The 27,707-nt window shown below is 54.1% G+C and overlaps 2 protein-coding genes across 14 annotated transcripts in view; one reads left to right on the top strand and one right to left on the bottom strand.

Moving 5' to 3' along the window:
* CARMIL2 (capping protein regulator and myosin 1 linker 2) overlaps positions 1–9,883 on the top strand; it is a 124,592-nt gene extending 114,709 nt beyond the window's left edge. The window contains exons 38-40 of one of the 2 annotated variants that reach the window (XM_065567782.1): positions 1,974–2,081; positions 9,191–9,307; positions 9,683–9,883. In XM_065567782.1, coding sequence (XP_065423854.1) covers positions 1,974–2,081; positions 9,191–9,307; positions 9,683–9,837 — 380 coding nt within the window. In that variant the 3' untranslated portion in view covers positions 9,838–9,883. Of the gene's footprint in view, positions 1–1,973; positions 2,082–9,190; positions 9,654–9,682 lie in introns of those variants that run through there. The other variant, XM_065567781.1, reaches the window with a different exon arrangement.
* A 1,776-nt stretch (positions 9,884–11,659) lies between these two features.
* Positions 11,660–27,707, bottom strand: part of ACD (ACD shelterin complex subunit and telomerase recruitment factor) — a 33,058-nt gene continuing 17,010 nt past the window's right edge. For 4 of the 12 annotated variants that reach the window (XM_065567787.1, XM_024112671.3, XM_024112669.3 and 1 more), the window contains 10 exons: positions 24,669–24,748; positions 21,820–21,864; positions 20,873–20,907; positions 19,400–19,560; positions 18,893–18,980; positions 18,227–18,304; positions 16,356–16,451; positions 14,540–15,396; positions 13,555–13,634; positions 11,660–12,619 (listed from right to left, as the gene is read on the bottom strand). In XM_065567787.1, the coding sequence (XP_065423859.1) occupies positions 12,559–12,619; positions 13,555–13,634; positions 14,540–15,396; positions 16,356–16,451; positions 18,227–18,304; positions 18,893–18,980; positions 19,400–19,560; positions 20,873–20,907; positions 21,820–21,864; positions 24,669–24,748 (1,581 nt within the window). In that variant the 3' untranslated portion in view covers positions 11,660–12,558. The remainder of the gene's footprint in view (positions 12,620–13,554; positions 13,635–14,539; positions 15,397–16,355; positions 16,452–18,226; positions 18,305–18,892; positions 18,981–19,399; positions 19,561–20,872; positions 20,908–21,819; positions 21,865–24,668; positions 24,749–27,707) is intronic. The other 8 variants (XM_065567783.1, XM_024112670.3, XM_065567784.1 and 5 more) reach the window with 5 other exon arrangements.

Genomic DNA, 27,707 nt, shown 5'->3' with positions numbered 1-27,707 from the left:
GACGTGTTGGGCTTTTCAGCACTCAAACCCCCGTCCGGGGGGAATTGCCAAAATGCCGAACATGTCTGGGAAAATGCCGGCCAGGCACTTCCCCTCCCGCGGCGGCTCTGCTCCTCCCCTGACTCTTCGGCTCTGTTTAAGAGCCGAGCTGCCCGAGCGCTATGGGCTTCAGGCAGCCCCCTTGCCTCCGGACCCCAGCCGCCGGCCAGGCACTTCCCCTCCTGGGCTCCGGTGGCGCAGGGTCCGGAGACATGGGGGCTGCCCGAAGCCGGTAGCGCTCGGGCAGCCTGGCTCTTAAACAGAGCCGAAGAGTCAGGGGAGGAGCAGAGGGGGCTGCCTGAAGCCCAAGCGCTACCGGATTCACGGTTTGCCAGGCAGCCTCCAGACCCTGCGTCCCCAGCTGGGCGCTTCCCCTCCCGGGCTCCAGCTGCGCTGGGGAAGCGCCGGCCGGGGGCGCAGGGTCTGGGGGCTGCCCGGCAAACCGTGAAGCCGGTAGCGCTCGGGCAGCCCTTTCCGCGTGGCTGGGAGTGGGAGGGAGGAGGGGGCGGAGTTAGGGCGGGGCTGGGGGTGGGGAAATGGGAGGGGCCAGGGGCCATGGAGGGTCCTCTTTTTCTATTTGTTAGATATGGTAACCCTAACTCCTCTTTCCCTGCGCCCCCGTCCCCTGGGCTGTGTCTGGTTCTCTCACTTGTGCCAGGCCTCAGGTCGGCCAAGGACAGAGCCCCGTAACTAAAAAAGGACAAGGTTGCACCCTGCTCCTGCCCCTAACTCCCCCACTACCGCCCCCGCCATTCTAACAGTGCCACACAGTGCCTCCAGCCTGCTGCTTCCCCTTCCCTGGCTGTGCTCTGGGGCCTGTAGCAGTAACCCCCCAGTGCAGAGACAGCTCGAGCAATGGTAGTGAGGTTGACAGAAGCAGTTGCTCATCAACCCCGCTGTCTCTCTCCTAGGAGTAGGGCAGCATAGCTGTGTCGCTCACACATGCAGATTGTTCTCAGCCCTGAGCCAGGTGGCTCTCGTGACCTACATTTTAAGCGCAGACCAGATCCCAAAGTGTGCTACTCTGGCCTCCTGAGCCAGAAACGCTTCACCAGCCGGTGCACCTTGCCTCAGCGTCAGCATAGAAACACGGGAGTTCAGTGCTGCTCTGGGCTGCTGGGTTTGGTGTGGCATCGGGTGCTCAGTTAATAAGGAGAATGATGGGTTTGGTGACTGCTGGCCCATCAGCCGCAGCCTGGGAGCAGAGAGTCCAGGTCCCTAGTGGTACCCGGGCCAGCAGTGTCTCTGCACAAGTCCCGATAGATTCTAGCTTCCTCTGCTGGGGCTGGGCGGGCGTAAAAAGCAGCAACCCCGTCTTGTAGGCCCTGTCCACGCATGGTGCTGGCATTGGTTGCAGTAACGCTGGATATAGGGCAGGCCCCTGTGTGGCCACTTCTACTCCTGTTAAGTGAAGTTAGGTAAATGAACCTGAAACCTGATTTACTGGGTGCCAGTCGTGTGTGTAGAGCAGCTGCTGGGCCCTACAGGCGGCAGGGCTGGGCTCGGTCCCTGGCTGTAGACTAGAGTCATGTGTTGCCAGCAGGGGCAGTCCAAACCCGTTCGCAGTGGGTGCAGGGGGACTGGCTGGCTCAGGGGGGCTCAGGGCCGTGTCCTGGCTGTTTCTCCCTTTGCATCGGTCCCAGAACGGCCTCAGCCGCAGCCCTGCCAGCTGGATTCAGTTCTGCTTTGCACGCATTGGAGTGGGCGGGTTCCCTAGTTGTTCCCACCCATGCACAGGGGAGCTTGTTCATGCAGCTGGAGCGGGCTCAGAGGGGGTTAATGTTTGTGGCACAGCAAAAGGAAAGCCAGGCTGCCATGTTAGCGTGACCCAGGCGCTGAATCCCCCGGAGGGTGGACTGGAAGCAGCAGAGTGACCTAGCAAGCTCCACTAGAGGCAGCTGCTTCTCTGCGACGGCGTCTCCTCTTCTTTTCAGACAATTGCCTGAAACCCAAGCCTCGTTTGAAAAATGTGGCCACCAGGCGTGCCATTTCCGTTCACGAAGAACAGCTCAGGGAGCAGGGCTGCACGGCCGCTCTGGAGAGTAAGTGTGGGGAGCGCCCGAGGGCCTGAGCTCTTCCCGACGCAGGTGTGTCCGGGGCGTGCGAGCACCACCTGTGAGCTGCTGCTCGGTCGGCTCCCTACATGAGCGCAGGGCAAGAAGCAATAGGCTTAAATTGCAGCAAGGGCGGTTTAGGTTGGACATTATTCCAGTGCTTAACCACCCTGACAGAAATTGCCTGGGGAGGTTGTGGAATCTCCATCATTGGAGAATTTTTAAGAGCAAGTTAGACAAACACTGTCAGGGATGGTCTAGAGAATACTCAATCCTGCCAGGAGTGCAGGGGACTGGACTAGACGACCTCTCGAGGTCCCTTCCAGGCCTACGAGTCTATGGTTCTGACTTGGTGTAATTCCTGTGCACCTAAATGAAACACTCCTGAACTGGCAGAAGCATGCTGGGCCTGAAACAGAAGGGGCTGATTTTCCCACTGGGTAGCAGTGCACATGGGTACCTAGCTGTGCGAATGCAAACTGGAGTAGCTGTGTGCCTCACGGATCCGCGGAGCATGCACTCGAGAATCATTATGGAGGCAGAGCTGCTACCCAAGTGTGTGTGCCTGTGTGCCCTGAGCCAGTATCCCCCCGGAGCAAACAGCTCTGAAACCTGTGCGTTTAAAAAAAGCAAGTCACTCAGCTGAGCTCAGAAACGTGCCAGACCAGGTCCCCAGCCTAGGGGATGTTTCGCTCACGCCCAGCACAGGGGTTAGGTAGGGATGCTGTGGACTGCGGCACAGCAGCGACACTCACTTGGTCTGTAAGTGCGCTCTGAAACCTTGCGTGTGTAACCCATGTGCCTAATAGGGAGCTATCTCTAAGAGACCCACTGGGGAGAGGTAGGAGTGAGCTGTGTCTGGGTCATTATTATTTTTTTTCCAGTCAGAAGCATTTCCTTTATTTACGTATAGAAAACATTTTCCCCAAGCATCATTGTTGCTAGGCAGATTAAGCACTCCAAATCCATAAGCTTCTGGAATTGGATGTGTAGTTTTGGGTCTGCTCCCATAGGTTCCCTGTTGCTGGGGTCACACTCCCTGAGGGTGAGCAATTTGTAACCTTTGGGTGGGCTAGAGTTCACTTCATTACCCTTCTCCAGTGCCTACAAACCCCCCGACTCCCATATAGAAAGTAGCTGGAGACCCAGAGTTCAGTCTCTAAGGATTTTCAGCAAGGATCGCACAGGGTCAACCTCCCCACATTCAAATCCAAAAGAAACCAAAGAAATGAATTTAATTAAATAACTTTATAAAATCTTATGATAAAGAAAAATAATAATCTAATTTTTACAACATGACATGGCTATGATATAACCACAGACATTACTTTCACAGTCTAAAATCCTACCTGCCACATGGGGCCACAACAGTGGGACCCCTAACTCACCCAGCAATATTGTCAATTTATCCAACTACACACTTAACCCAGCAGAAGAGTCTGTCCTATCTTGGGGATTCTCTTTTTGCCCCACCACCCCCACAAACATGATACAGTTCTGCGGTGATCTGGAAGCCTACTTTCGCCGCCTCCGACTCAAAGAATACTTTCAAGAGAACACTGAACAGCGCACTGATACACAGATACCCTCCCACCAACAACACAAGAAGAAGAACTCCACATGGACTCCTCCCGAGGGTTGAAATGAGAGTCTGGACTATACATAGAATGCTTCCGCCGACATGCACAGGCAGAAATAGTGGAAAAACAACATCGCTTGCCTCATAACCTCAGTTGTGCAGAATGCAATGCCATCCACAGCCTCAGAAACAACCCTGACATTATCATCAAAGAGGCTGATAAAGGAGGTGCTGTTGTCATCATGAACAGGTCTGACTACCACAAGGAGGCTGCCAGACAACTCTCCAATACCAAATTCTACAGGCCACTTTCCTCAGATCCCACTGAGGAATATACTAAGAAACTCCACCATCTACTCAGGACACTCCCTACACTAACACAGGAACAAATCAATATACCCTTAGAGCCCCGACCAGGGTTATTCTATCTACTACCTAAGATCCACAAACCTGGAAATCCTGGACGCCCCATCATCTCGGGCATTGGCACTCTCACTGAAGGACTGTCTGGATATGTGGACTCCCTACTCAGACCCTATGCCACCAGCACTCCCAGCTATCTCTGTGACACCACTGATTTCCTGAGAAAACTACAATGTATTGGTGATCTCCCAGAAAACACCATCCTAGCCACCATGGATGTGGAGGCTCTCTACACAAACATCCCACACACAGATGGAATACGAGCTGTCAGGAACAGTATCCCTGATGATGACACAGCACAACTTGTTGCTGAGCTCTGTGACTTTATCTTCAAGCACAATTATTTCAAATTTGGTGACAATATATACCTCCAGACCATGGCCCCACAATATGCCAACATTTTTATGGCTGACCTGGAACAACGCTTCCTCAGCTCTGGTCCACTCACGCCCCTTCTCTACCTACCCTACATTGACGGCATCTTCATCCCATATAAATAGGAAGAAAACAAAGAAAGAAGAAGTGGGACCGCTTAAGACTGTAGATGGAGTGGAGATTAAGGATAATCTAGGCATAGGCATGGCACAATATCTAAATGAATATTTTGCATCGGTATTTAATGAGGCTAATGAAGGGCTGAGGAATAGGGGAAGCGAGACGGATGGGAATAACGGAGTGGGGGTTGACATTACCGTATCTGAGGTAGGAGCCAAACTCGAACAGCTTAACGGGACTAAATCGGGCGGACCGGATGATCTTCATCCAAGAATATTAAAAGAACTGGCACGAGAAATTGCAAGCCCGTTAGCGATAATTTTTAATGAATCTGTAAACTTGGGGGTGGTACCGTTTGACTGGAGAATAGCTAATGTGGTTCCTATTTTCAAGGAGGGGAAAAAAAGTGACCCGGGTAACTACAGGCCTGTTAGTTTAACATCTGTAATATGCAAGGTCTTGGAAAAAATTTTGAAGGAGAAAGTAGTTAAGGACCTTGAGGTCAATGCCAATTGGGACAAATTACAACACGGTTTTACGGAAGGTAGATCATGCCAAACCAACCTGATCTCCTCCTTTGAGAAAGTAACAGATTTTTTAGATAAAGGAAATGCGGTGGATCTAATATACCTCGATTTCAGTAAAGCGTTGGATACGATACCGCATGAGGAATTATTGGTTAAATTGGAAAAGATGGGGATCGATATGAAAATCCAGAGGTGGATAAAGAACTGGTTAAAGGGGAGACTGCAGCGGGTCGTACTGAAAGGTGAACTGTCAGGTTGGAGGGAGGTTACCAGTGGAGTTCCTCAAGGTTCAGTTTTGGGTCCGATTTTATTTAAAATCTATTCATTACTGACCTCGGAACCAAATGTAGGAGTGGGCTGATAAAGTTTGCAGATGACACAAAGTTGGGAGGTATTGCCAATTCGGAGAAGGATTGGGATATCCTGCAGGGAGATTTGGATGACCTTGTAAACTGGAGTAATAGTAATAGAATGAAATGTAACAGTGAGACGTGTAAGGTTATGCATTTAGGGATGACTAACAAGAATTTTAGTTATAAGCTGGGGACGCATCGGTTGGAAATAACGGAAGAGGAGAAGGACCTCGGAGTCCTGGTTGATCGCAGGATGACTATGAGTCAGCAATGTGACGTGGCCGTGAAAAAAGCTAATGCGGTCTTGGGATGCATTAGGCGAGGTATTTCTAGTAGGGATAAGGAGGTGCTGGTTCCATTATAAAAGGCACTGGTGAGACCTCATTTGGAGTACTGTGTGCAGTTCTGGTCTCCCATGTTTAAAAAGGATGAAATCAAACTGGAACGGGTACAAAGAAGGGCCACTAGGATGATCCGAGGTATGGATGTGTCGTATGAAAGGAGACTCGAAGAGCTTGGTTTGTTTACCTTAACCAAAAGAAGACTGAGGGAGGATATGATTGCTCTCTTTAAATATATCAGAGGGATAAATACCAGGGAGGGAGAGGAATTATTTCAGCTCAGTACTAATGTGGACACGAGAACAAATGGATATAAACTGGCCGTCGGGAAGTTTAGGCTTGAAATTAGACGAAGGTTTCTAACCATCAGAGGGGTGAAGTTTTGGAACAGCCTTCCGGGGGAAACAGTAGGGGCAAAAGACCTCTCTGGCTTTAAGACTAAGCTTGATAAGTTTATGGAGGGGATGGTTTGATAGGATAAAGTGATTTTAGTCAATAGGTCAATAACGTGCCATCGCTGGTAATTAGTAACAATGGTCAATGATGGGATATTAAAAGTTACTACAGAGAACTTTTTCCAGAGGGTCTGGCTAGAGAATCTTGCCTGCATGCTCGAGGTTCAGCTGATCGCCATATTTGGGGTCGGGAAGGAATTTTCCTCCAGGGTAGATTGGCAGAGACCCTGGAGGTTTTTCGCCTTCCTCCGCAGCATGGGGCAGGGGTCGCTTGCTGGAGGATTCTCAGCGATTTGAAGTATTTAAATCATGATTTGGGGACTTCAACAGCTGAGTCAAGGGAGAGAATTATTCCAGGAGTGGGTGGGTCAGCTTTTGTGGCCCGCATCATGCGGGAGGTCAGACTAGATGATCATAATGGTCCCTTCTGACCTTAGAGTCTATGGACCCATGGGAAGGAGACTCTGGAAGAATTCCACCACGATTTCAACAGCTTCCACCCCACCACCAACCTCAGCCTGGACCAATCTACACGGGAGGTCCACTTCCTAGATACCACAGTACAAATAAGTGATGGTCACGTTAACACCACCCTATACTGAAAACCCACTGACCGCTATGCCTACCTTCATGCCTCCAGCTTCCACCCCGGACACACCACACGATCCATCGTCTACAGCCAAGTGCTGAGATACAACCGCATTTGCTCCAACCCCTCACACAGATACCGACACCTACAAGATCTTCACCAAGCATTCTCAAAACTACGATACCCGCATGAAGAAATAAGGAAACAAATCAACAGAGCCAGACGTGTACCCAGAAGCCTTCTGCTACAAGACAAGTCCAAGAAAGAAACCAACAGAACTCCACTGGCCATCACCTACAGTCCTCAGCTTAAACCTCTCCAACGCATCATCAGTGATCCTCAACCCATCCTGGAAAATGATCCCTTGCTTTCACAGACCTTGGGAGGCAGGCCAGTCCTTGCCCACAGACAACCTGCCAACCTTAAGCATATTCTCACCAGCAACCACACACCGCACCATAACAACTCTAACTCTGGAACCAATCCATGCAACAAACCTCGATGCCAACTCTGCCCACATATCTACACCAGCAACACCATCACTGGACCTAACCAGATCAGCTACAGCATCAGCGGTTCATTCACCTGCACGTCCACCAATGTAACATACACCATCATGTGCCAGCAATGCCCCTCTGCTATGTACATTGGCCAAACTGGACAGTCCCTACGTAAAAGGATAAATGGACTCAAGTCAGATATCAGGAATGGCAATATACAAAAACCTGAGGAGAACACTTCAACCTCCCTGGCCACACAATAGCAGATGTAAAGGTAGCCATCTTACAGCAAAAAAACTTCAGGACCAGACTCCAAAGAGAAACTGCTGAGCTTCAGTTCATTTGCAAATTTGACACCATCAGCTCAGGATTAAACAAAGACTGTGAATGGTTAGCCAACTACAGAAGCAGTTTCTCCTCCCTTGGTGTTCACACCTCAACTGCTAGAAGAGGGCCTCATCCTCCCTGATTGAGCTAACCTCGTTATCTCCAGCCTGATTCTTGCCTGCATATTTATACCTGCCTCTGGAAATTTCCATTACATGCGTCTGATGAAGTGGGTATTCACCCACGAAAGTTTATGCTCCAATACATCTGTTAGTCTATAAGGTGCCACAGGACTCTTTGTTGCTTATTACCTTCACAGTTATACATAAACATCAATAAGGAAAACAAATGAAAATCTGAACAGTTCAGTCCCCCCAGAAACACAGTGAAAGTTCCCCAAACCTTGGGTGTTGTTCACTTAAGTCTCAGTTAGGGTCTTTGATCACCAAATCGAGACAGTCTGCTGAGTCTAAACAACATCTTCCCTCCACTTGCCCGTAGGGATCGTCTGCTGGAATCCAGGCAGACTCTTCCTCTGCTGAACTCCCTGCTAGCCACTCAGCTGATGGATTAACCAGCCACTCAGTTACTTGTATAGAGTTAAAGAAAACCCTGTTACAAGAAAATACAAAACCGAGAATAGCAAAATAGAAATGACTCTTTCCCCATTAGCACATTTAAAGAACAGTTGAGATAATGGAACTAGAACAATTTGGCTAAAATCAAAACAATATTCAAAGCGTACAAATTAAAACAGAAGTGATTTTTCCCTCCCAGTTTCCCTGGGCTATAATTAGCATTGCCCAGGCTTCCCTGTTAGAGGGTTCCCAATATCACTAATCTGCTGCAAAATGCTTCAGAGCAGCGGTTCTCAAACTTTTGTCCTGGTGACCCCTTTCCCATAGCAGCCTAAGAGCGCGACCCCCCCTTATAAATTAAAAACACTTTTAACACCATTATAAATGCTGGAGGCAAAGCGGGGTTTGGGGTGGAGGCTGACAGCTCGCGACCCCCCATGTAATAACCTCACAACCCCGAGGGGTCCCGACCCCCAGTTTGAGAACCCCTGCTTCAGAGTTCGGGACAGCAGCCTGCTTCCTCCCCCTGGCCTCAGCTTCTCCCGACTCACCCAGGGCACGTGGCCTTCTGCCAAGCACCTGCCCTGACTGCTGCCCTCAGCGAGTCTGGCCCCAGCAACAGGGAACCTATGGGAGCAGACCCAAATCTACTACACCCAATTCCAGAAGCTTCTGGATCTGGAGTGCTTAATCTGCCTAGCAACAATGACCCAGAGACAGCACACTCCTACTTCCTCCCTATCTTACAGAGATATCTCCCTATTAGGCACATGGGTTACACGCGCACACCCCCTCCAAGAAGAAAGGGGCCAGAGCCAACTTCAAATAGAGGTGGCCCAGGCTCCTGCACAGGCCCTGTTCCCCACCAGTGCCACCCCCACCCCCACCCCTCCCAAGCTGGTAACGTTACACTGCTTGCGTTTCCTTCAGGTGTAAAAATCCCCCTGCGTCTGCAGCGCTCGCCAGTCCTGAAACGGAAACCTAAGCCCAGCTCCATGGTGGATGTGGCAGGGAGCAGCACGCCCAGTGCCCCGGCAGCATTGCAGGGTAAGGATGAGCTAACCCTACAGCCTGTGCACAGGGCATGGCACCTGCACCAACTCAGAGCCCTTTCCCCTTCGGCATGGCCTCCCCCCAGGCCCAGTCCACTCGTCTTCCCTACACCTGCGCGCTGCACTGGGCCCGATCCTGCTCTCACCCCTACTAATGTAAGGTGGGAGTGGCCACCCTGAGGCCAGTGCAGTTACACTGGTGTAAAGGGGGAGAATCTGGCCCTACGGGGACAGGTGCACAGAGACTAAAGCAGCCAGTCAGGCCCCTTCCCTCTTACTGAGCTGCGGCTCCCTTTGTTGCCCTACGGAGGCTCCTTTAGTAATGCTGTTGTGACCCTCGCTAATGCCGTGTTTGTGGCCCCTTCCCCAGACACTCTGCCACAGGACGAGCACAGGGCCACAGCCGAACTGCAGGGGGAGCAACCGCAAGCCGTGGAACAACCGGTTGAAAATGCACAGAACAGCCATACACCAAAGAGCAGCAGCTCCAGGCCTGCCAGCAGCCCCCCAGGGACAATGAGTTAGTGAGGACTGCGGCCCGCTGTCATTTCCAATAAAACACTGCGACCAAGTGCAAGCTGAAGGGTTATGATTTGCAACAGAAGCTCAAGCACCTGTGCAGCGTAGGGCACCATGGTGCAAGCAGTGGGGAGATGGGGGAGGAGGCCCCCAGCTTGCTCCCCCTCCCGTCGCTGCTCCCAGGTGTAGAACATCAGTGCTTCCTATGGAAACGGGGACAGACCGGAGCCTGGCCCCACTGGGAGGCTAACGCTTCCTGAACGATCTACGAGAGGACCCCCCCTTCCAGCTCCCACTACCCTCTGCTAGTCTCACTGCGCACAGCTGGCTTTACACAAGCTCCAGCTGGCTAAAACTGAGATGCCAGAAGCCAGTAGCTGAGTTTGCCACCAGCCTAAGCTTTTCCTGCAGCATCTGGCTCTTTGGATGCATGCACAGCTATTAAGTATGCAGCAATAGCAGGCATGGGCCAGTGGCTTGTGTGCGTTTGCCATACATGGGACTTGCCTTGCATTGTACGGCCCCGGATCAACAGCGCTGCACAATGCTGAATTAGATGGTTTTCACGCAGGGTGTGGCACTCACATCCAAACCCACTCAGTACAGAACAATCTGCCTCTTTCGGGGGCCAGAACGGGTCGTTCCCTTCCAACCATTAGCCTGGGTGCATGCCGTCGGCTTGGTTTAACCTGTCTGCACGATCCTGCCGTTCTTACTCAAGCAGATCCTCCACTGCCAGCAACGGGAGTTTGGGCTGAAGGCACAGCCCCATGTGCTCTGTGCACGCTGGCTCTGTGTTCTGCGCTGCCCCACCATGGCAGGCTGGAAATTCCATGGCACCGCTCAGTCAGTTGAAAAAACAAATCTGGAGGGTTTGATTAAAATGTGAACATGACTAATCGAAGCAGTGCAGCTCCCTGTGGTGTTTCTCCTGCCGGTGCATTTATTTCAGGCTGCCCCATCATTTCAGTGTGCTGCAGAACTGGGCACTGAAACGGAGCAACTGCTCTGAAGCCAGCAGCAGGACAAGGCGTGGGGATGGGGGTTGATATGCACAGGAACTCGGTGTTTGCTAAGATGAGCTGCTGGGAAATAGTTCAATTGAAGCTGGTGGGAGGCTTTGATGTCATCAAGCTGCTGTGGAGAATGGAGCCGTTCAGACCTGTCGTGCTCTTGGTTCTGGCTGGCTGCAGTCTTTACAGGTCAGCCACATTTGGGTCTTGGTTGAGGTTTTTGTCACCAGCACAAGGGCTAGAATTTATTTAATTTTAATTGAAATAGAGTCTGGAGCAAAATTCTGCAGTCAAAAATACAAGTGATTCTGTCCCCAGGCTCACAGCCGAAGGCAGTGGTCCCTAAACTTTTTACATCAGTCCCCCCCGTTCATGTGGTCCCCAGAGCCACGGTCAGAGCTGGGGGTGGGCTTGGGGCTGGCAATCAGGGCTGCTGCCAGGTCCAGCGCTGCAGCCGGGCTGGGAGCCGGGGTTGAGACCAGAGCTACAGCTAGGGGTGGGGCATTCCCTCTCTGCATCCCCCCCGCCCCCCAAACGTTCCTCCACACCTCCCCCTCCCCCAGTTTGGGAACCACTATCCTAAGGTAACAAAACTTCCCTTAGCCCTGCTATTTCCCCCCACTCCTCCAACAGACAATACCTGACCTTAGCTCAGCCAGGCCCACAGCCTCCCCCAGGATAAAGCAGAGTGAAGGGCACCGTATTTGTATTCTGAACAGAGGTCCCTTTGCTTCCCCCTCCAGCTCTGCAGCATGCCCCTTGCTGCACCTCACGTTTGTGGGGGGGGGATGAGGATATTCTATCAGAGCCACGTATTTAAAAATAGACACTTTATTTTTCATTTCCAAAGCATAAACCATGTGAAATATTTTGTAACAAACTGAGCAGGAATCTAATCAAACTAAGCATTAAAAGACCAAACTACTGCATTGACTCCAGAGTCGCAATTGGTAGAGGGGTGTGCTGCTGCGGATAAGGAACACTACCACAGCGCTTTCCTAACCTCTGCTACATCATGGACCTCCTCTGCCTGGAGCCTAGGGCTGGGGCATTAGCCCAGTTAAGGGATGCTGCAGGTTGTAAGGAGATGTAGCAAGCCCCTTGCTCACAGGTGCTCTGTGGTAGATGCCTGCTCCTATCCCAGCTCATTGCATTCCTTGACAAATAACAGACCGGGCTGGTGTGCGCGACAGGCAGAGTGCTGAAGAGCATTGCTTTCCAGCTGGGGTTTAACGTGCTGAAGAGGTGATTGTAGGGAGGAGGGAGAGCAGAATATCCCACAGCAAGGTATCCAGCTGCCAAGATGACTTGTCTACCCGACGTTCCCTCCACCAGCCCTTCTCTGTGGAGCACAGGATAAAACCCCGTTGCCCCTCACAGCCAAGCATGAGATTCAGTCCCTGGCACACCGTACCAGCGAAGGTTCATGCATGCTGCTTCCATGCAGCAGCCACAGCCCTTCGGCTGCCCCCACTGTGGCCGGGGACTCCCAGCATATGGTACAGGACCTATTCCAAGAAGCTGGGCAGGAGTCGTTGGGACTGGGAGGCCTTTTGGGTAACTTGAGTGCCAGCGGACCTTCCTTTTGGCCCCAGAGGGCCTACTCTGCATGGCTATCGAGTCACACCCTTCCATGCTCGTCCCTTCGGGTAAGCCGTGAACAAGAACAGGAGAACCTAGGTACAGCACATTGGAACTCCACCAGGGCCTTCGCTCAGGGCTGCTCAGCTTTGGTGATCACCCAGCAGGCCCAGCGCAGCATCGCCTTCGAGATCCTGTGAACCAAAACATAAGCGCAAGTGAGAATGGGACGGTCGCTCTGCAAGTGCAGTGCCTAGCTGCTGCAGGGCTCGGCTGCCATCCAGAACGATGATGTATTCTGCCGAGGGAGCCCCTGAGTGAGACCCCCAGAGCAGCTGTGCTCCACACAGCAGTGACTGGTGGTCCCCAAAGTGGCTGGTCATGTGCTGCTGCTTTGACAAGGGTCCAAGCACTCATTGCCAAGGACTGTAAGAGCAGCTCAAACCAGGAGTCAGCCTGGCTGCCTTTCCTAGAGCTGGGACTGCCAGCCGGCAGCGAGGGGACCGACAGTCTGTCCAGGGTGGAAGAGACCGGTGGGCAGGGGAACACTGCAGGTGGGAGGAATTAAGCTGTGTAATGAAGAGCCAAATCAAGTGTGATTAGCTTTCTCAGCAAGGCAACACGGGTTAGAGCTCCGGTTCTACGCCCCCACAGGCAGCACTGCCCTACTTACCACCCACACGTTTGAGAACTGCAACTGAGGTGGGAGGGGGCCATGAGTCAATCTCTGTATTACAGGGTGAGCCTCACTGGCTTGGTTTGAGAGCCTAGTGAAGCAGTGGGGACCCAGCCCACAACAGCGTCAGTCACTGCATGGCCGGAGACCCACAGGTTGTGTTTGTAGGGGCTACGCAAATGCAGCTCCCTGACAGCAGCACTGCGGCCCAAGCTGTTATCAGAGGGAGCTGGCAGACGGGAGTGAAATCTAAGGGGGACGGGCGCAGCTCTCTCCTCCAGCTGTACCGGCAGTAGGGTCTCTGGAGCCGTGCCGGATGCTTTAGACAGGGCGCAGAGCAGCTTATGGGGTGAGTTGATTTTTGCTCTTATTTTAAGTGAGGTGCAAAGGGTATTTGAGAAGCCCACTTAGCTGGGGTGTGCCCCGTCTGGGAGACCCACGCACCGCACTGACCTGGTGGAGTTCACTCGGGCACAGAGATCCGGCGTTGGTGCCGTGTAGGCGTATTGAAATGGGGTTGTTTTCACATACTTCTGGAGGGAAGGAAGACAATTCAGCTCAATCTATATTAAACATCACAGCTGAAAGACATCCCCAGCCCATGCAGAGCTCCGGACATAGCTTTCTCCCCCACCAGCTCTCCTGGCTCAGAGAAGCTGGTTTCATGCACATTTACCCTGTGGAACCACGGCACTAGATGTCCCCAGGGGAAGGACAAGAGCTCTTGGCAAGCCAGCAGGCAGGAGTGGGGGATTCTCTTGGAAATCTGAGTTACCCTGAGGGCTTGGCGTAGCCCTGGAGTGGAAGCCTCCCAAAACAGAAGCCAACCTTAAGGAGAGGTCCTCTGAAACAATGACCGATCCCTTCCAAGGAGGGGGTCTTGTGCTGTAAGATTGAGCCTAATTCAGCAAGCGCAGCATGGCAGGGTCTCTCTCACACATGTTATTGGGTTAGTTACTTAGAGAGCTGGAGGATTTCCCTGGTTGTTTAGGACCCAGTCCCTATCTGGGAGCCCAGGAGATGGCTTGTAGCAAGTGCTGGCATGTGTTCTCTGTACTCTCACCCCTCCGCTCTGACTGGCTCCTCCAACTCCTGCTGCATGTGGCTTCAGCCTCCCCCTTCCCCAGCCACATGGTCACAACAGGCTCTTCCCACCATGGACATGGCTGTCTCCCGTCTGGCACAGGAGCAATGGCTGCTATTGGGAAGTGCCTGGCAGAGGGCAGTCCCCTGGCAGACGTGGGCTGGCATGCAGACCCCTTGCTTCTGGAGAAGGACTGCTGCAGGGGAGAAAGCTCAGGCCCAGCCTTCAGAGGGAGCCCTTCCCTTTTCCTCTCAGCTGGAAGGCTGGTGGCTACAAGGCAGGGCTTTGGGGCCCGGAGACAGGAGATTGTGGGACACTAAGACAAAACTAAGAAATGACAACGAGCCTGCGGACCTTTACCTGTTCCTGGGCTCTGTGCTGGCCTGGCCCGGACGCAGCCGCGCTCCTGACTGCTGCTCTCTCATTCCCCCTTCCTGGCAGCCCCTCCAGGTCCCCGGGCAGTGTAGGCTCCTGAGCTGGCCCGGCCTGCTCCAGCCTGCTCTTCTTGGCTCTCTGAGCACTCACCAACTCCATACCTGGGTTCTGGCCCACTACGTTCGCCTCCACGCAGCGCTCGTCCCCCATGGGCACAGCCGCATGGGGAGGTTTCCTCTGTGCTCTCTGATGGGTTTTGCCTGGACTGGGCAAAACCTTGCCGTGGGCCTTATGGTCATCCACCAGCAGCTTTCTCTTAGTCACCCTGTGCTGCCTGCTCCTGGACAGATCTTTTCCCCCAGCTCCACTCCCCAGCTCAGTGTCCCATTCAGAGCTTGTCAGACCACTGTTCTCCACATCTGGGACGGAAGCCGCGCCACCAAGATCAGCCTGCCCTCCATTTGCAGGAGGTGCTGCTATGCTGTTGATGCTGCCCAAAATGGGAAGAGCAGGAGAGAAAGGGCACAGATTGGTTTGGAAAACTCCAGATGGCTGGCTGCAGGGGACGTCATGGCTGGCATCAGGGTGTTTATCCACATCAGGTGGCCTCTGGAACGTGGCAGCCTCTGGGGGACATGTACTGCTGTAGGACAGCAGTGATGGGGATACAGTCTCCACTGGTTCATTCTGGGATAAGCTACAAGGGGACTGCTGGCTGGAAGGCTCCAAGAAATCTGGGGTGTTGCTGTCAGGCTGCGTGATGGCCGCCTCCTCTGTGGAGTTGGGTAGCTGGGCCTCTTCTGTGCTTGGTAGGCTGGGCTGGATAATGGACTTCTCTGACAAAAGAGAACAAAACACAACTTTCCCCATGGAAGAAGGCAGGAGACAGCAGCACGGGCAGAGACTGTCCCACCTGCCTGGAGCTGGGAAGGCAGCTGGCGAAGGACAGTTCCAAAGAGGAACTATCCAGAGGGGCCAAAAGATAGCAAAGCTGGCAGGAGAAGGTTCTGCCATAGCAACCCTTGGCTACCGGAGGCGTCCTCCAAGTGTCTTATCCAGGTTCTACTGGGCATTCTCTCCTCTGTGCTGACTGGCTGTTTGCGTCAATACCCTCCCCCAGAGTCTCTGACTGCTGTACAGGCTGCCCCGCCCCGCCCCCTCCGACCCTCTCCAGGTCCCCTCTCCCTTTGTTTAGCTGATCTCGTCCCAACACAGCCCCTCCCAGAACATTAAAAACAAACCCAAATGGTGGCACTACTACAGCGTCTGTCGCTGATCTCATTGTTTACGCTGCCTGTTATCCTCCATCCCCCAGCCTTTGTCTGCCTATTACTGTGTCTGTACAGCACCTAGCACAAGGGGGTGATCGCCGGTGGTCCCTAGGCATGACCATGATACAGTCACCACCAATACCGTGCAAGGGCAAATCAGCCATTTATGGGGGAGATAAGGTCTATCACCCTTGGTGCATGCAGATGGGTGGACTGGCAAACACAATCACACACACAAACAGGCACCTGAATGTATCAAAGAGATCCAGACTGCACCTTCCTGAAAACCATCCCCATCCCCTGCACGCGCACACAGCATGGGCCACGTTTTAAGAACTGCATGTGCAAAAGTGAGTGTGCAATTTCAAGTGTGATGGTGGTAACAAGGCTTACAAGTTGCATGTGTGTGTGCAGGTGAGCACACCGTTCTCCAGGTGTAAGATGTAGGGTGTGCAGACACAGAGAGAAGGAAAGATGCTCTCCACTTGCAACAGGAGATGCTGGAAGGCAGTGTGTGCACTCACCTTCCAAGGAGGAGGACAGAGTCACGGACACTGACTGAAGCTTGTCCCAGGGATTATCCAGGGATACGTCCAAACTTTGGGACATTGCATCAGGGTCTGCCAAAAGCGAGAATGAAATTAGACTGTAGCCCTACAGATCGGAGCACTGTAGGCCAGGCTAAAGGCCCCAGCAAGGAACAGTAACACACCCACACATGCTACAAATCCCTTCTGTCTCATGTTCCCATAGTCACAATCCCCACCATGAGCAGGACAGCAGTTCTCTGCACGGTGTCCCGCTGAGCTGAGCTTTTGTGAGGACACACTCCTGCTTGGGGGGGCTAAGCATCGCTTTGGGCGGGTGAGCTCAGCATCCACTAGACATCAGCGCCCATGGGGCCACTCCGCTGCGATCCATCAAACCAGGGACGTGGACGCTGATTAAGTTGGCCAGAGCCACTCTGGTGAGCCGATCCCCACAGTGGCTGATTCTGGGCACGTTATCAGCTGAGTAAAGCAAGGACTTATACTCAACTCAAGCTGCCGTGCAGGCGAGGGGCCCAGCTAGGTTACAGATCGCCTACAGAAGCAATGAAGCGTGTGACTCTCCGCTATTTATGCTGTAGTAGCGCCCAACGGCCCCAGTCACAGATCAGGGCCCGGCGTGCTAGACGCTGTACACACTGTACCAGACCTAGTCGACTGGGTCCGCCCCATCAGCAGGGGGACAACTCTCCTACTCATCCCACCCCTTTCGGTCTTCTTTGGTTCTAAGAGAAAAGAGGATGGACTAGCTAGCTGTAAACAGCCAAAGAGACAGCAGATGAGACACTGCTATGGGTTGCAAAGCATGGCTGCGCCAAGCACACATGCCCCACGAGGGGGATGCACAGAGACAATGCCTGTCAACTGGAGTGGCTGGTTAGCACTGATCTTCCTGCCCTGGCAGGCTTAAGCCACAGCCTGAGTGCTGATTTCCTGCCGCTTGGGGGTAAGAATTCCCTGGGGGGGGGGGGGGGGGGTGGGTTCTGTGTGTTTTTACAAAGCCACACCTCTTGTCGGTGCATGCGCAGCAAAGAACTCGCCTGGGCAAAATGACAGATACCCCTGGCAACGACTGGTGCAGAACCGCTGTCCTTAGGCCAGAGATGTTTAACATCTGACAAAGCCTCTGGCCCACTAACACAACCTTACACTGCATCGACAGAAAACTAGGCTCAAAATGCCACGAGATGGGGACCCTCAGGTCAGAGGTCCCCGGCTCCCCCCAAAAGAACCAAGAGCAAGCGCCTCCCAGCTGATGAGAGGGAGGGCTGGTCCCTTAGGGGACGGAGGGCCAGGCCAGGCTAATTGCCAGCACCCTGAACGGCACTCCGAGAATGAGACCTCGCAGCCAGACATTCGCCTGCTGCACACTTCTGCATGCCATGAGCTGGCCCACTGCAGAGCGAACAGCAGCAACCTAGCCAAGCGGTGGCAGAAGCCTGGGTGATGACTGCATGTGGGAGAAGAAGCTACAGCTCCTTGGCCGGCCGGGGGTGGCAAGAGGCATCGCTGCCACTTATTTTATTCCATATGCAGCTTAAACAATTGTTTTTCAAGACAGCTGGTGCATTGACTGTTACCTCTAACATGGACAATCTGTGACTGGGGGCAAACAGCCCCGCTTTGTTAGCGGCCAACCAAAACTCCCCCCACATGCTCCATACCAGAGTTTACGTTTCAGAGAAGGACAAGGGCCTGGAAGACTAGTGGGATATTGCAATAGCCCCTCCATGGACCCCATCCTCCAGTGGAGAGAAAACTGGGATGGGCAAACCCCAAAAGAAATCCAGAATAGAGCAGGCAGCTGCTGCAGGATCCAGGCCACTGGCTCAGGCTCTACCACTCACCACTGGGGCATGACACTACACTACAGTCATCCAGGTCCCTGTCAAGGCGGCTTCTCCCAGGAACAGTGTGAGGAGCTCCTGCAGGAATAGGGGGGTTGCCGTCACCCTCTGGATGCCTCTCACTGATTCAGCTTGTTCCCTGAGAGATCCCTAAAGCCCCCCCTCAGAACCACATGTACCCGTCAGGGCAGAGCTCCACTGCGGCCCCCCCGGTCTCCACTGGGGAAGATCACAGCATTCGCAAATCCCCTGGCTAGAGGCAGCATCTCATTCTAGCTGCATCTGTGAAGGGCCAGGCCGGGGACTGGAATGTCAGTTGCCGTCCCGCGCCACGTGGATCAACATCCCCGGAGAGCGCAGCCCCGCAGGCAGGGCCTGACTGAACCATGCGGCTCAGGAGCCCTTCCCCCATTCCAGAGCCACCCCGGAGAGGCAGACCCGGTTGGCGCAGGAAGCTTGTGAGAGATGGGGGCGGAGAGCGTGTCAGGCAGAGAGTGCTTCACTGAGACCTGGGCACGCTCCTGGAGAGCCACAGCCAGCTAACCCAAAGGGACCTCTGACTGAGAGCCTGCAGCTCTCAAAATCAGGTCTGCAAGGCACTGGGGTAGAGCCCCAGCCCAGACATGGCCAGGCTTTGCAGACTGTAGGTACAGCTGTGGCACTGACCTGCCAGGCAGGCATCACGAATCGCCGCCTTCTCCTCCGGGCCAATCACCAGGAAGTTGGCTGGCACTGTAAAGACGTCTTTACTCAGCTGAAATGAGAATTGTTAGCCAGCTTCTACATCACAGACAAAAGAGAGAGAGTCCAGGCAGCCCGGCACACTGACCCATCCCTGGGGCTCCCAGCATCACTGGGAAGACCAGCAGCTCTTCCCCAGACCAGGAGAGAGAGCCCGGAAGAGCTGATTTAGCTCTTAGGTCTGAGCATCCAGCGTGAGCTCTGGGAGCCCGACCCAGTGCAGCACTCCCCCAAGAAATGCCACAGCAAGAGCCACCCTCGCTCCCTCCAACTCGAAACCCCTCCCGCACTGTGTCCTTCCCTCCCAAGGTCGAAGGATTTACCTCTTTCTTCTGTGAGAAGAGCCCCACCGTCGCCCCTCAGCCCCACCTGGCCCCATACCAAATCGTCGGACACATGCACAGCCAGGACAGGCTGGCAGCCAGCACTGACCTCTCTCTTGCGCTCCACCTCCCAGTTGGTGACAGGGAGCCTCTCCCCTATGGCTGGCACCTCACTTGGGTCCAGTAAATCCAAGCAATCCTCAACATTCTGCTTCAAAACCTTGAGCCGTCTCTGCCCTATGTCGAACAGTAACTGAGACACCGACATCCCTAGATGGGGACAGACGCGCCCACGTCAACAGGCCACTGAGATCCCCTTGAGGCCACAAGCCCAGAGCCTAGCTGTGGCACACACAGAGAGCCTGGAGAAGCTATTTTGTACCAACAGCTTTCAATACTTCCTTTCTGTTCACAGCAACAACCTTGTCTTACATTCCCACAGCACCTTCCATCACACAGGATCGCCAAAGCACTTTGCAAAGGATGTACTGCTCAAGAATTACTTAGCACGAAACGCCACCACCACTGGGGCAGAAGGGGGCAACCCAAAGGCACTGGGGAAGGCAAGAGGAGTTTGAATGGCGTCTGCTCCGAGCCCTCAGCTGTGAGTTAGTTTTGGTTCCAGGAAGACCCAGGACTGGAACAGCAGGGGTTGCTAAGAGCCAGGATGGGGGTGTCTCAGTGCAGTTCCTGACGGACCGGCGCCCACAGCACACCACAGCCTCCTGCTGGCCCCCTTGCTGCCTGTTGCAGAGAGGCAAGGGGCTGATTCATTCGAATGCAGACGAGTCAGAGGCTGCCCAGTGGGAGCACAGTTATACCCAGTGCAGTGACTTGGCACTCCGGTGTAGGAACGAGGCAGAAGGGGGCACTGCCCATGCTCTATGAAGGCACACAGGGTGCCCAGTGCCAGGGCTGTCGATCAGGCCCCTTTCACCAGCACGGACGTCACTTCTGGGTGGGGGAGAGAGAGAATTAATATGAATCTGGACTCTATTAACCAAGCGCTTAAGACCATTTTGTGCTGCTGAGAGTTCCACAGGGAGCCACCCAGGGCCAGAGGGAAGGCAGGGCAGAGCAGGCTGGCCTCAGGGAAAACACACTTCCATTGCGTACCAGTGGAGCGTGGCCAAACGTGGCAAACAAATCCTCAGGCCGAACCCCCTGTGCTTAGGGCCTCCTGCTGGCCTTGCTGGGTTTACAGCCCTTTGCTCCAGAGTGGTTCTCTGACTGCAGCACAGATCAGGGCTCTGTATTGTCAGTGGGTTTAGTAGCTGCACTGACAGCCCCAAAGCTCTCAGTCCTGTTTATCCACTGAGAGCCCTGGCAGTGTCAGGACGCACGGCTCATACTGTTCCGCCAGTGCGCCTCAGCCCTGCCCAGAGCAGACAGCTCCAGAGCGCAGGTCAGTCTTCAAACCACATCCAACTCCTTGCTGGGACGGCCGACGAGGCAGGCAGTTAGTGCCATCGTGGCAGAGGTCTGTGTAAGGTGGACTGAGAACTGAGATCCACCAGCTCATTTCACACAGGTCAGCAACACCTACTACCCCCCGCCTCTCCCGTCACTGTTCCCACTGTACCTGAGGAGGAAACAGTCTTCAAGGTGAGGCCTCTCCTGCAATAGTCAAACAACACAGATCCCAGGGTCAGGCTCCAGACAGCTTCCCTGCCCAGAACCCAACAGAAAACCTTACAAAGGTCATGCAATGCCCCCCAGCCCAACAAGGAAACCAGAGCCGGGGGAGTGCCCCAAGACTGAGCGCCTGTGGGAATCAGAGCCATCCCTTGGCCTCTCTCTCTGATACCTGAGCAATTTTCACTCCGGCAGCTCACTATACAGACGCTCCCTGACTTACGCAAGCGTTCCATAAGTCGGGAACATATACCTGACAATTATGCAAAAAAGGCTTACAGAACTTTTCCCGTAAGTGCGGATTTGCGTAAGTCGACCTTGCTGCAGGCAAAGCACTGCACTTCTTTGAGGAGATGGGCCTTTCCGGGAATACGCTAGCCCTGCACTTCCGTGTGCAACGCTTGCACTGAGACACGGGGAGCTAACCCTACTGTTTCAGCCTCCGCAGGCGATATGCAGGGAAGCGTGCTGCTCTTCAGCAGCCACCCCAAACAGGAGGTGAGCCGTGGAAATTGTAAGGCATTGTCTCAGCGGAGCAGGAGCCGCCTTCCCCTGCACACTAAGGGAGCCATTCACAAGCAAGGCAACGGTCCCTCTACCCCTCCGAGCCATTGCTCGCTCAGGAGGAATACGTGGCCAGTAGGGGAAGTTTCCTCACGCCCTGAAGCACAAGGTCTAACACCCTCACATTTCATCCCAACATGAACACGCTCAGCCATGAAAACCAGCTTTTTTGATGACTCCTGCTAAGCTCAATCACAGCCTGTGACACAGGAGTCCCGCACACTGCGTAAACATGCACCTCCTTTCGCTAGTCAGCACTACCCATGCCCTGACCTAGCACAGATCTTGGCAAGTCAGGAAAACGGTGCCATAACTGGGTCATGTACTCACTGCCATAGTTCCTTTATCTTCTGGAGGATTGAGGGCTCCTGATTACTGGAACAACAAAGAGTCTTGGTTACTGGTGCAGCAGCCTACCCCCCACGCCCAGACAAGGCGCTGCCCTCGCTGTAGTATGCAGCACTATTTCCTTGAAGCCTTCATCTCCCCCTTCCCTCATCGCCTCCCCGAAAGAGCAGATGAGCTAGAACACGTGGGAGTGTCGCAAAGACAGCCTCCAAGGGTGATGTGATTAAAGCCAGGGGGAGAACGGCAGTTTAGAGCTACAGAGAGCCTCCATGGAAAAACAGGGATCCGGGGCATATAAGGGGTTTAGAGAACCATCACACAGGGGTCTAGTGAAAGCCCCAATGACTGACTACATGCCTTCAACCCCTGCAGTGCCCAAGCAGCTGGGCCAGGGAGCGCAGAATGGCCAGCCCCGCAAGTTCAAAAACCTGAGTCAGACACCCCAAAAAGGGTTAGAACACCTGACCTGTGAGGAAAGGTTAAAACAATTGGGCCTGTTTAGCCTGGAGAAAAGACTGAGTGGGGCCCTCATTACAGTCTTCACCATGTTAAGGAGTGTTATAAAGAGCATGATGATCAATTGCTCTCCATGCCCACTGCAGTGATGGGCTTAATCTGCAGCCAGGGAGATGTAGGTTAGATATTAGAAAAACTATCCAGCTCTCAGGGTAGTTAAGTTCTGCAATATGCCCAAGGGAGGTTGTACAGTCCCTGTCACTGGAGGTTTAAGAACAGGTTGGACAAACCCCCTGTCAGGGCTGGTCTAGGTTTGCTTGGTCCTGCCTCAGCGCAGGGGGCTGGCTTAGGTGACCCCTTTGAAGTCCCTTCCAGCCCATGATTTTATAAAATTGGCCCCAAAATCATGAGTTTTAAGATTCAATTGTGTGTGAGCGTGCCACTGTACTCCCAACTCGCCCAAATAGCGAACGAGGTGATTTTAGCCTCTTGAGCAGGAGCTCACAATAGAGAACCCAACCGAGATCAGAGCCCTGTTGGGCTACGCACTGTACAGCCACAGAGTAAGAGACTGTCCCTGCCCTGAAGAGCTAAGAAGCTATGGACTGGCTCATCACATATTGCTAGCGGGGTACACAAATCGTAGTGTTCTGGAGTTCAAAGCCAGAGGGGACCATCTTCTAGTCCCATCTCCTCTCTATCATAGGCCATCAACACACCCAGCCACTTGCCTAGTAAATCCAACAACCATAATTACACCAAGGTATTACAGTCCTCAGGAGATTAAACTACTGGGGGCCACAAGCAGAGAACAGGAGGGACCCAGGTGCATCAATATCTGAGGCCCCGGCAATGGCAGGGGATTGATTAAGTGAGATATGACCAGATGATCCCCACTTCTCATGCTGCAGAGGAAGTTAAAAGAAACCTCAACCCAACTCTGACTCCAAGTATTTGCGGGACTTCAAGGGGATACTGGGCATTAGGGCCGAGATCCCCAAAAGGTATTTAGGTGCCTAATTCCCATTGAAATAAATGGATGCTCGGTGCCTAAAACACTTTGAGGACCTGGCCCCAGGATTCTAAGTTTCTGTTCCCAGCCTCAGAGCAGATTGTGGTGAGAGCCCAGCCCAGCGCCACTGCTCAGGTGCTCTGCGAGGACTGGACCTGGGACCGCTGGATGTAAAAATAAGAGGCTCACTCACTTGAGCTGAAGGACCAGATCTCTTAGCATGGAAGTAGTAGACGACTCAAACCTCTGCACCTGGTCTAGTTGCTAAAGGGTGACTCAGCCCTGTACTGTGCTAGTGTGGGTCACAGAGGCACCTCACTGGAGAAGTTCCTATGGAAGGTTGTGTGGCAAAGTGCTCAAGACTTAGCTCTGCTCTGTTAGAGACCTGGGTTCTATGCCCCGCTCTGCCTAGGGATCTTGTGCAAGCACGTACCGATCTGTGAAAATGGTGAATGATAGTGACTCCTTCCAAGACCATAGCAAAGGCACAAAAATATAATCCCAGGAAGAGCTAGGAGTCTGGGCATGCAGTTTAGCAAATCTTCCATCCGGCCAAAGGGCCCTGTCTGGGACGAGTCTCATATATATATTTTGCTTTCCAAAAAGCATCTGATAGGTGGAGCTTTTCACAGCATCTGCAGCCAGGGCCTCAATTCCATGACCCGCCATAAATTCGCAAGAAATGGCCATGCCGTGAGCTGCATGCAGACTAAGTGAGGGACGCTGCCACAGGACCTCAGAGGGGTAAAGAGTCAGATCCCAGGGATCCCAGACCGCCAACTCTATGCAGTTCCCACACAGAGGGTGGTTTTCTGCCCATGACAGGACTGCAGGGAAAAACCCTGCTCTCCAAGGAAATCCCCAGCTATCGGCCTTCCCCATTCCCTGTCTCCTGCAGGCAGGGGGAAGAAGATAGCCAATTGGAGCTGCTGGATGTGCTGCGAACAACCTGATGCCTCAGCACAAGCAAGAGGCCTAGCCCCTTCCCCTGAAAGCAGAGGGCTGGTGCACCCCGCAGCTCTCGCCCCAGTGCAGAGGGAGTGGCACAACCCCTCTGGCTTCCTTCTCCCGGGTGGGGGGAGGGGGAGGGGAAGAGAATCTGGCTGCTGCTAACCCCACAAGCTCCTAGAGGTGAGGGGTGGGGGTGATAAAATTAAAAGTTGGAGGGTGCGATACTGGGGTCTTTCTGGCATCATCCCCGTGCAGTCGTGCAACACGTGGGCCAGTAGATGCACCGTTTGCAATCTCTTGGCTTTGCCTTGAGAGTGCGGGATCCCCATGGGGCCCCCATCCCCAGCTGCAAACTCAGTGAGGGGGGAAGCGCGTGCGCGCCAGCAGCCGCCACACCCGCAGAGGGACTTACCAGTTCAGCGCCTCCATCCTCTGCCTCTGCAAGGGCAACACGATGAACTGGTTTACGGACAGGTAGAACTCGCACTCCTCCTGGAAGGGACGGACAGGCAGGGTCAGGCGCGGGGCGCACAGCAAAGCCACCTGCCCCCCCCAAGGGGGCATCGGCACCCCCCACGGCACTGGAGGGGGAGGGCCCAGTGAGCAAGGGGAGGGTCTCCACCAAGCCCCTCAGCAAATGAGGGGTGCGAGAGGTGTTGGGGGCCGGGGAGTTGGAGGGAGCAGGAGAGGGGAACGAGGCCCTCTCGCCTCAGTGCTCTCTGGGGCTCCCCTTGGCTATGTGGGATAACAGCCTGCCCCCAGTGGGCATTAAAGGAAACCTCTGCAGGTGGGCGGGCATCCCACAGCCTAGGCCCTGCCACCTCTGGCCTGGTTGCCAGGGCGCTCTGCCTGGCTGGAGCGCCTGATGGCAGAGACCTCTAGTGGCTGAATAACGTACTGCAAGCTCTTTCACACACCCCGTGTCTGAATAGTGTACCACAAAGACACACGCCCCAGTGACTGAATAACATACTGCAAGCTAACACACACACCAGTGTCTAAACAACATAGGCACATGCACACATCTAGTGTCTGAATACATGCACCACAACCCACACACACCCGACACTAGTGGCTGAATAATATACTGCAAGCAAACACATCCACGCACCCCCTCCCTCCCCTCGGCTCTAGCTGGGGCAGCCACAAACAGGCCTGCTGGTTTTTTGGAATGTGAAAGGATTGGGCTGCTCAGGCTCAAGTCACAAACCTCTGAGCACTGCCTGTCCCGGTCTGCCCCCTCCCGGCACAGCCAAGCCCTCTGCAGAAAGTCTCCCTCTCCAGGGCAGGGCCTGCGCCCGGCTCCAGCCTCAGGCCGGTTTGGCAAGCCAGGCTGGAGCAAGGCGATGCACTCCCCGGCTAGCCCCTCGCCAAGGGATGGGCCCCACAGGGGAGACAGGCCAAGGAGTGCCTAGAAAGCTTTTGGGCAACAGCTGCAAAGGATTCTGGGAAAGCTATTGGGCTGCAAGCAGATGAGCAGGGCACGAGCAGTCACCTCAGCAGGAATAAGAACAGGAGTATTTGTGGCACCTTAGAGACTAACAAATTTATTAGAGCATAAGCTTTCGTGGACTACAGCCCACTTCTTCGGATGCATGTATATGTATATGCATCCGAAGAAGTGGGCTGTAGTCCACGAAAGCTTATGCTCTAATAAATTTGTTAGTCCCTAAGGTGCCACAAGTACTCCTGTTCTTTTTGCAGATACAGACTAACACGGCTGCTACTCTGAAACTCAGCAGGAATGAGAACAGTCAGCCCCATGGGATGGGTGGTGTGACACAGGTGCCAAGGAACTGAGGGTGTAATGGGATTGGGACCGCCTGCTTCCTCCAGCCACCACATCTTCCCTCCCCTCACAAAACCCACATTTTCTGAGGGGCAGTTCTCCAGAGCCTGGCACTACCCCTACTCTGGTTCACTGGCCCCTCGCCTCTCATCCCCTCAAGCAAGGCCTGGGTGTGAATGGGGAGCTTGGAGTCAGGCTCCTGCAACACCGGGGCGCAGACCCCTCCAGAGATCTCACCCCTCCCAGGTGCCCCACCTCTCAGGTCTGGAGTGCACAATATTCCTGTAAAACAGACGAAGGGCCCCCCTCAACCCTCCACATGCCACCCGCCGCCTCCCCAATCCCGTGACGTGCCCCATCCTGCCCCCATCTCCCACATTCCATGTCCCACCCCTTGTCTCCCACGTACCACCCCATCCCACATGTTCCATGCCTCATCCCACCGCATCCATAATGATCTATGCTGTCTCCTCATTCCAAATGTTCTGATACTCACCGGCTCTTTCCCACATCCATCCATAATGTAACATGCTGACAGGCCGCAACTGTCTCTCCACACCCCATCAAGGCCCATTCCGTATCAGACATGCTGCACTGCCATGCCCTCCACCCCCCTCACCCTTTCCAGAACTTTCTGTGCCCAGGTGGCATCCCAGAACATTCTACCTGAGGAAGCCCCTACTCCCATCCAGAACAGTCAGCAACTGGGGGCTGCACTCCCATCTCCATCCCATGCCCTCCAGAATATTCCAAACCCAGGTGGTGCATCCACAACACCCTGGGGACACACTGTCCCCATGCCCGCCCCTGGGGCATGGGAGGGTCTAATTTGCATCCTGACATGTCAGCAGAGGCTGTTTTGCATAAGAGATGTTGAATGGACCAGTGAGGGACTCGTTCGTCAGGCCTGAGGGACCCATGGCAGGCGTGGCCCACTGTTCGGCAAACAAGACCTCTGAGCAGCAAAGACCAGACCAGGAGCAGGCATGGGCCTGAAGACCTGGAGGCAGCCTGGGGAGAGGCAACGCAGGGCTGCAGTGCCCAGGCGCTGACCACACATAAGGTAGAGGGGTGGGGTGTAGGACTGGAGGCACCATGTGAGGCGAACCTTGGCTGAAAGGCGGAGCCAGAGTGACAGCAGTGTGCTGCCGAGCCAGGCCCAAGGAAGGGCCTGCTGCTGAAGGACCTCTTGAGGTCCCTTCCAACCCTGATATTCTATGATTCTCTATGATTCTATGACAGGGAGCTGGGGAGGGTTGTATTCACTTGGGAAGGTGGGGGACCCTTCAGGAAGGGGGCACTGGGGGGGGGGGGGGGGAAGGGAAGAGAGGTGTGGTGGAGAGGAGCTCTCTGCAGTACATCACCCATCAGTCCAGTGAGCCTCACAAGGCTGGCTGCCTGCCCAGAGCAAGACGGAAGAGGAGGCCCAGCAGGCCATGAAATATACTTGCCCACGTGCCCAGAGAGCGGAGGCTGTTGTTGACCACACAGCTAGGAGCTGGTTCCCTAGCAAAGGAGCACCAGCCCTTCAGGAGAGGTCATACTGGGAAGGTCCACACCATCCACCTGCCCGCGCAAGGGGCGCATTGGAGGTGCTAGTTCTGGAGGTCCACCTAGTGCTCCTAGGCAAAAATAGTCACGGCTTAAAGCACCAGCTCCACT

The sequence above is a fragment of the Chrysemys picta genome, chromosome 14 (assembly GCF_011386835.1).
Source record: "Chrysemys picta bellii isolate R12L10 chromosome 14, ASM1138683v2, whole genome shotgun sequence".
Taxonomy (NCBI): Eukaryota; Metazoa; Chordata; order Testudines; family Emydidae; genus Chrysemys; species Chrysemys picta.
The sequence above is the reverse complement of the archived record's forward strand: the minus strand, read 5'-3'. Positions and strand labels throughout refer to the sequence as shown.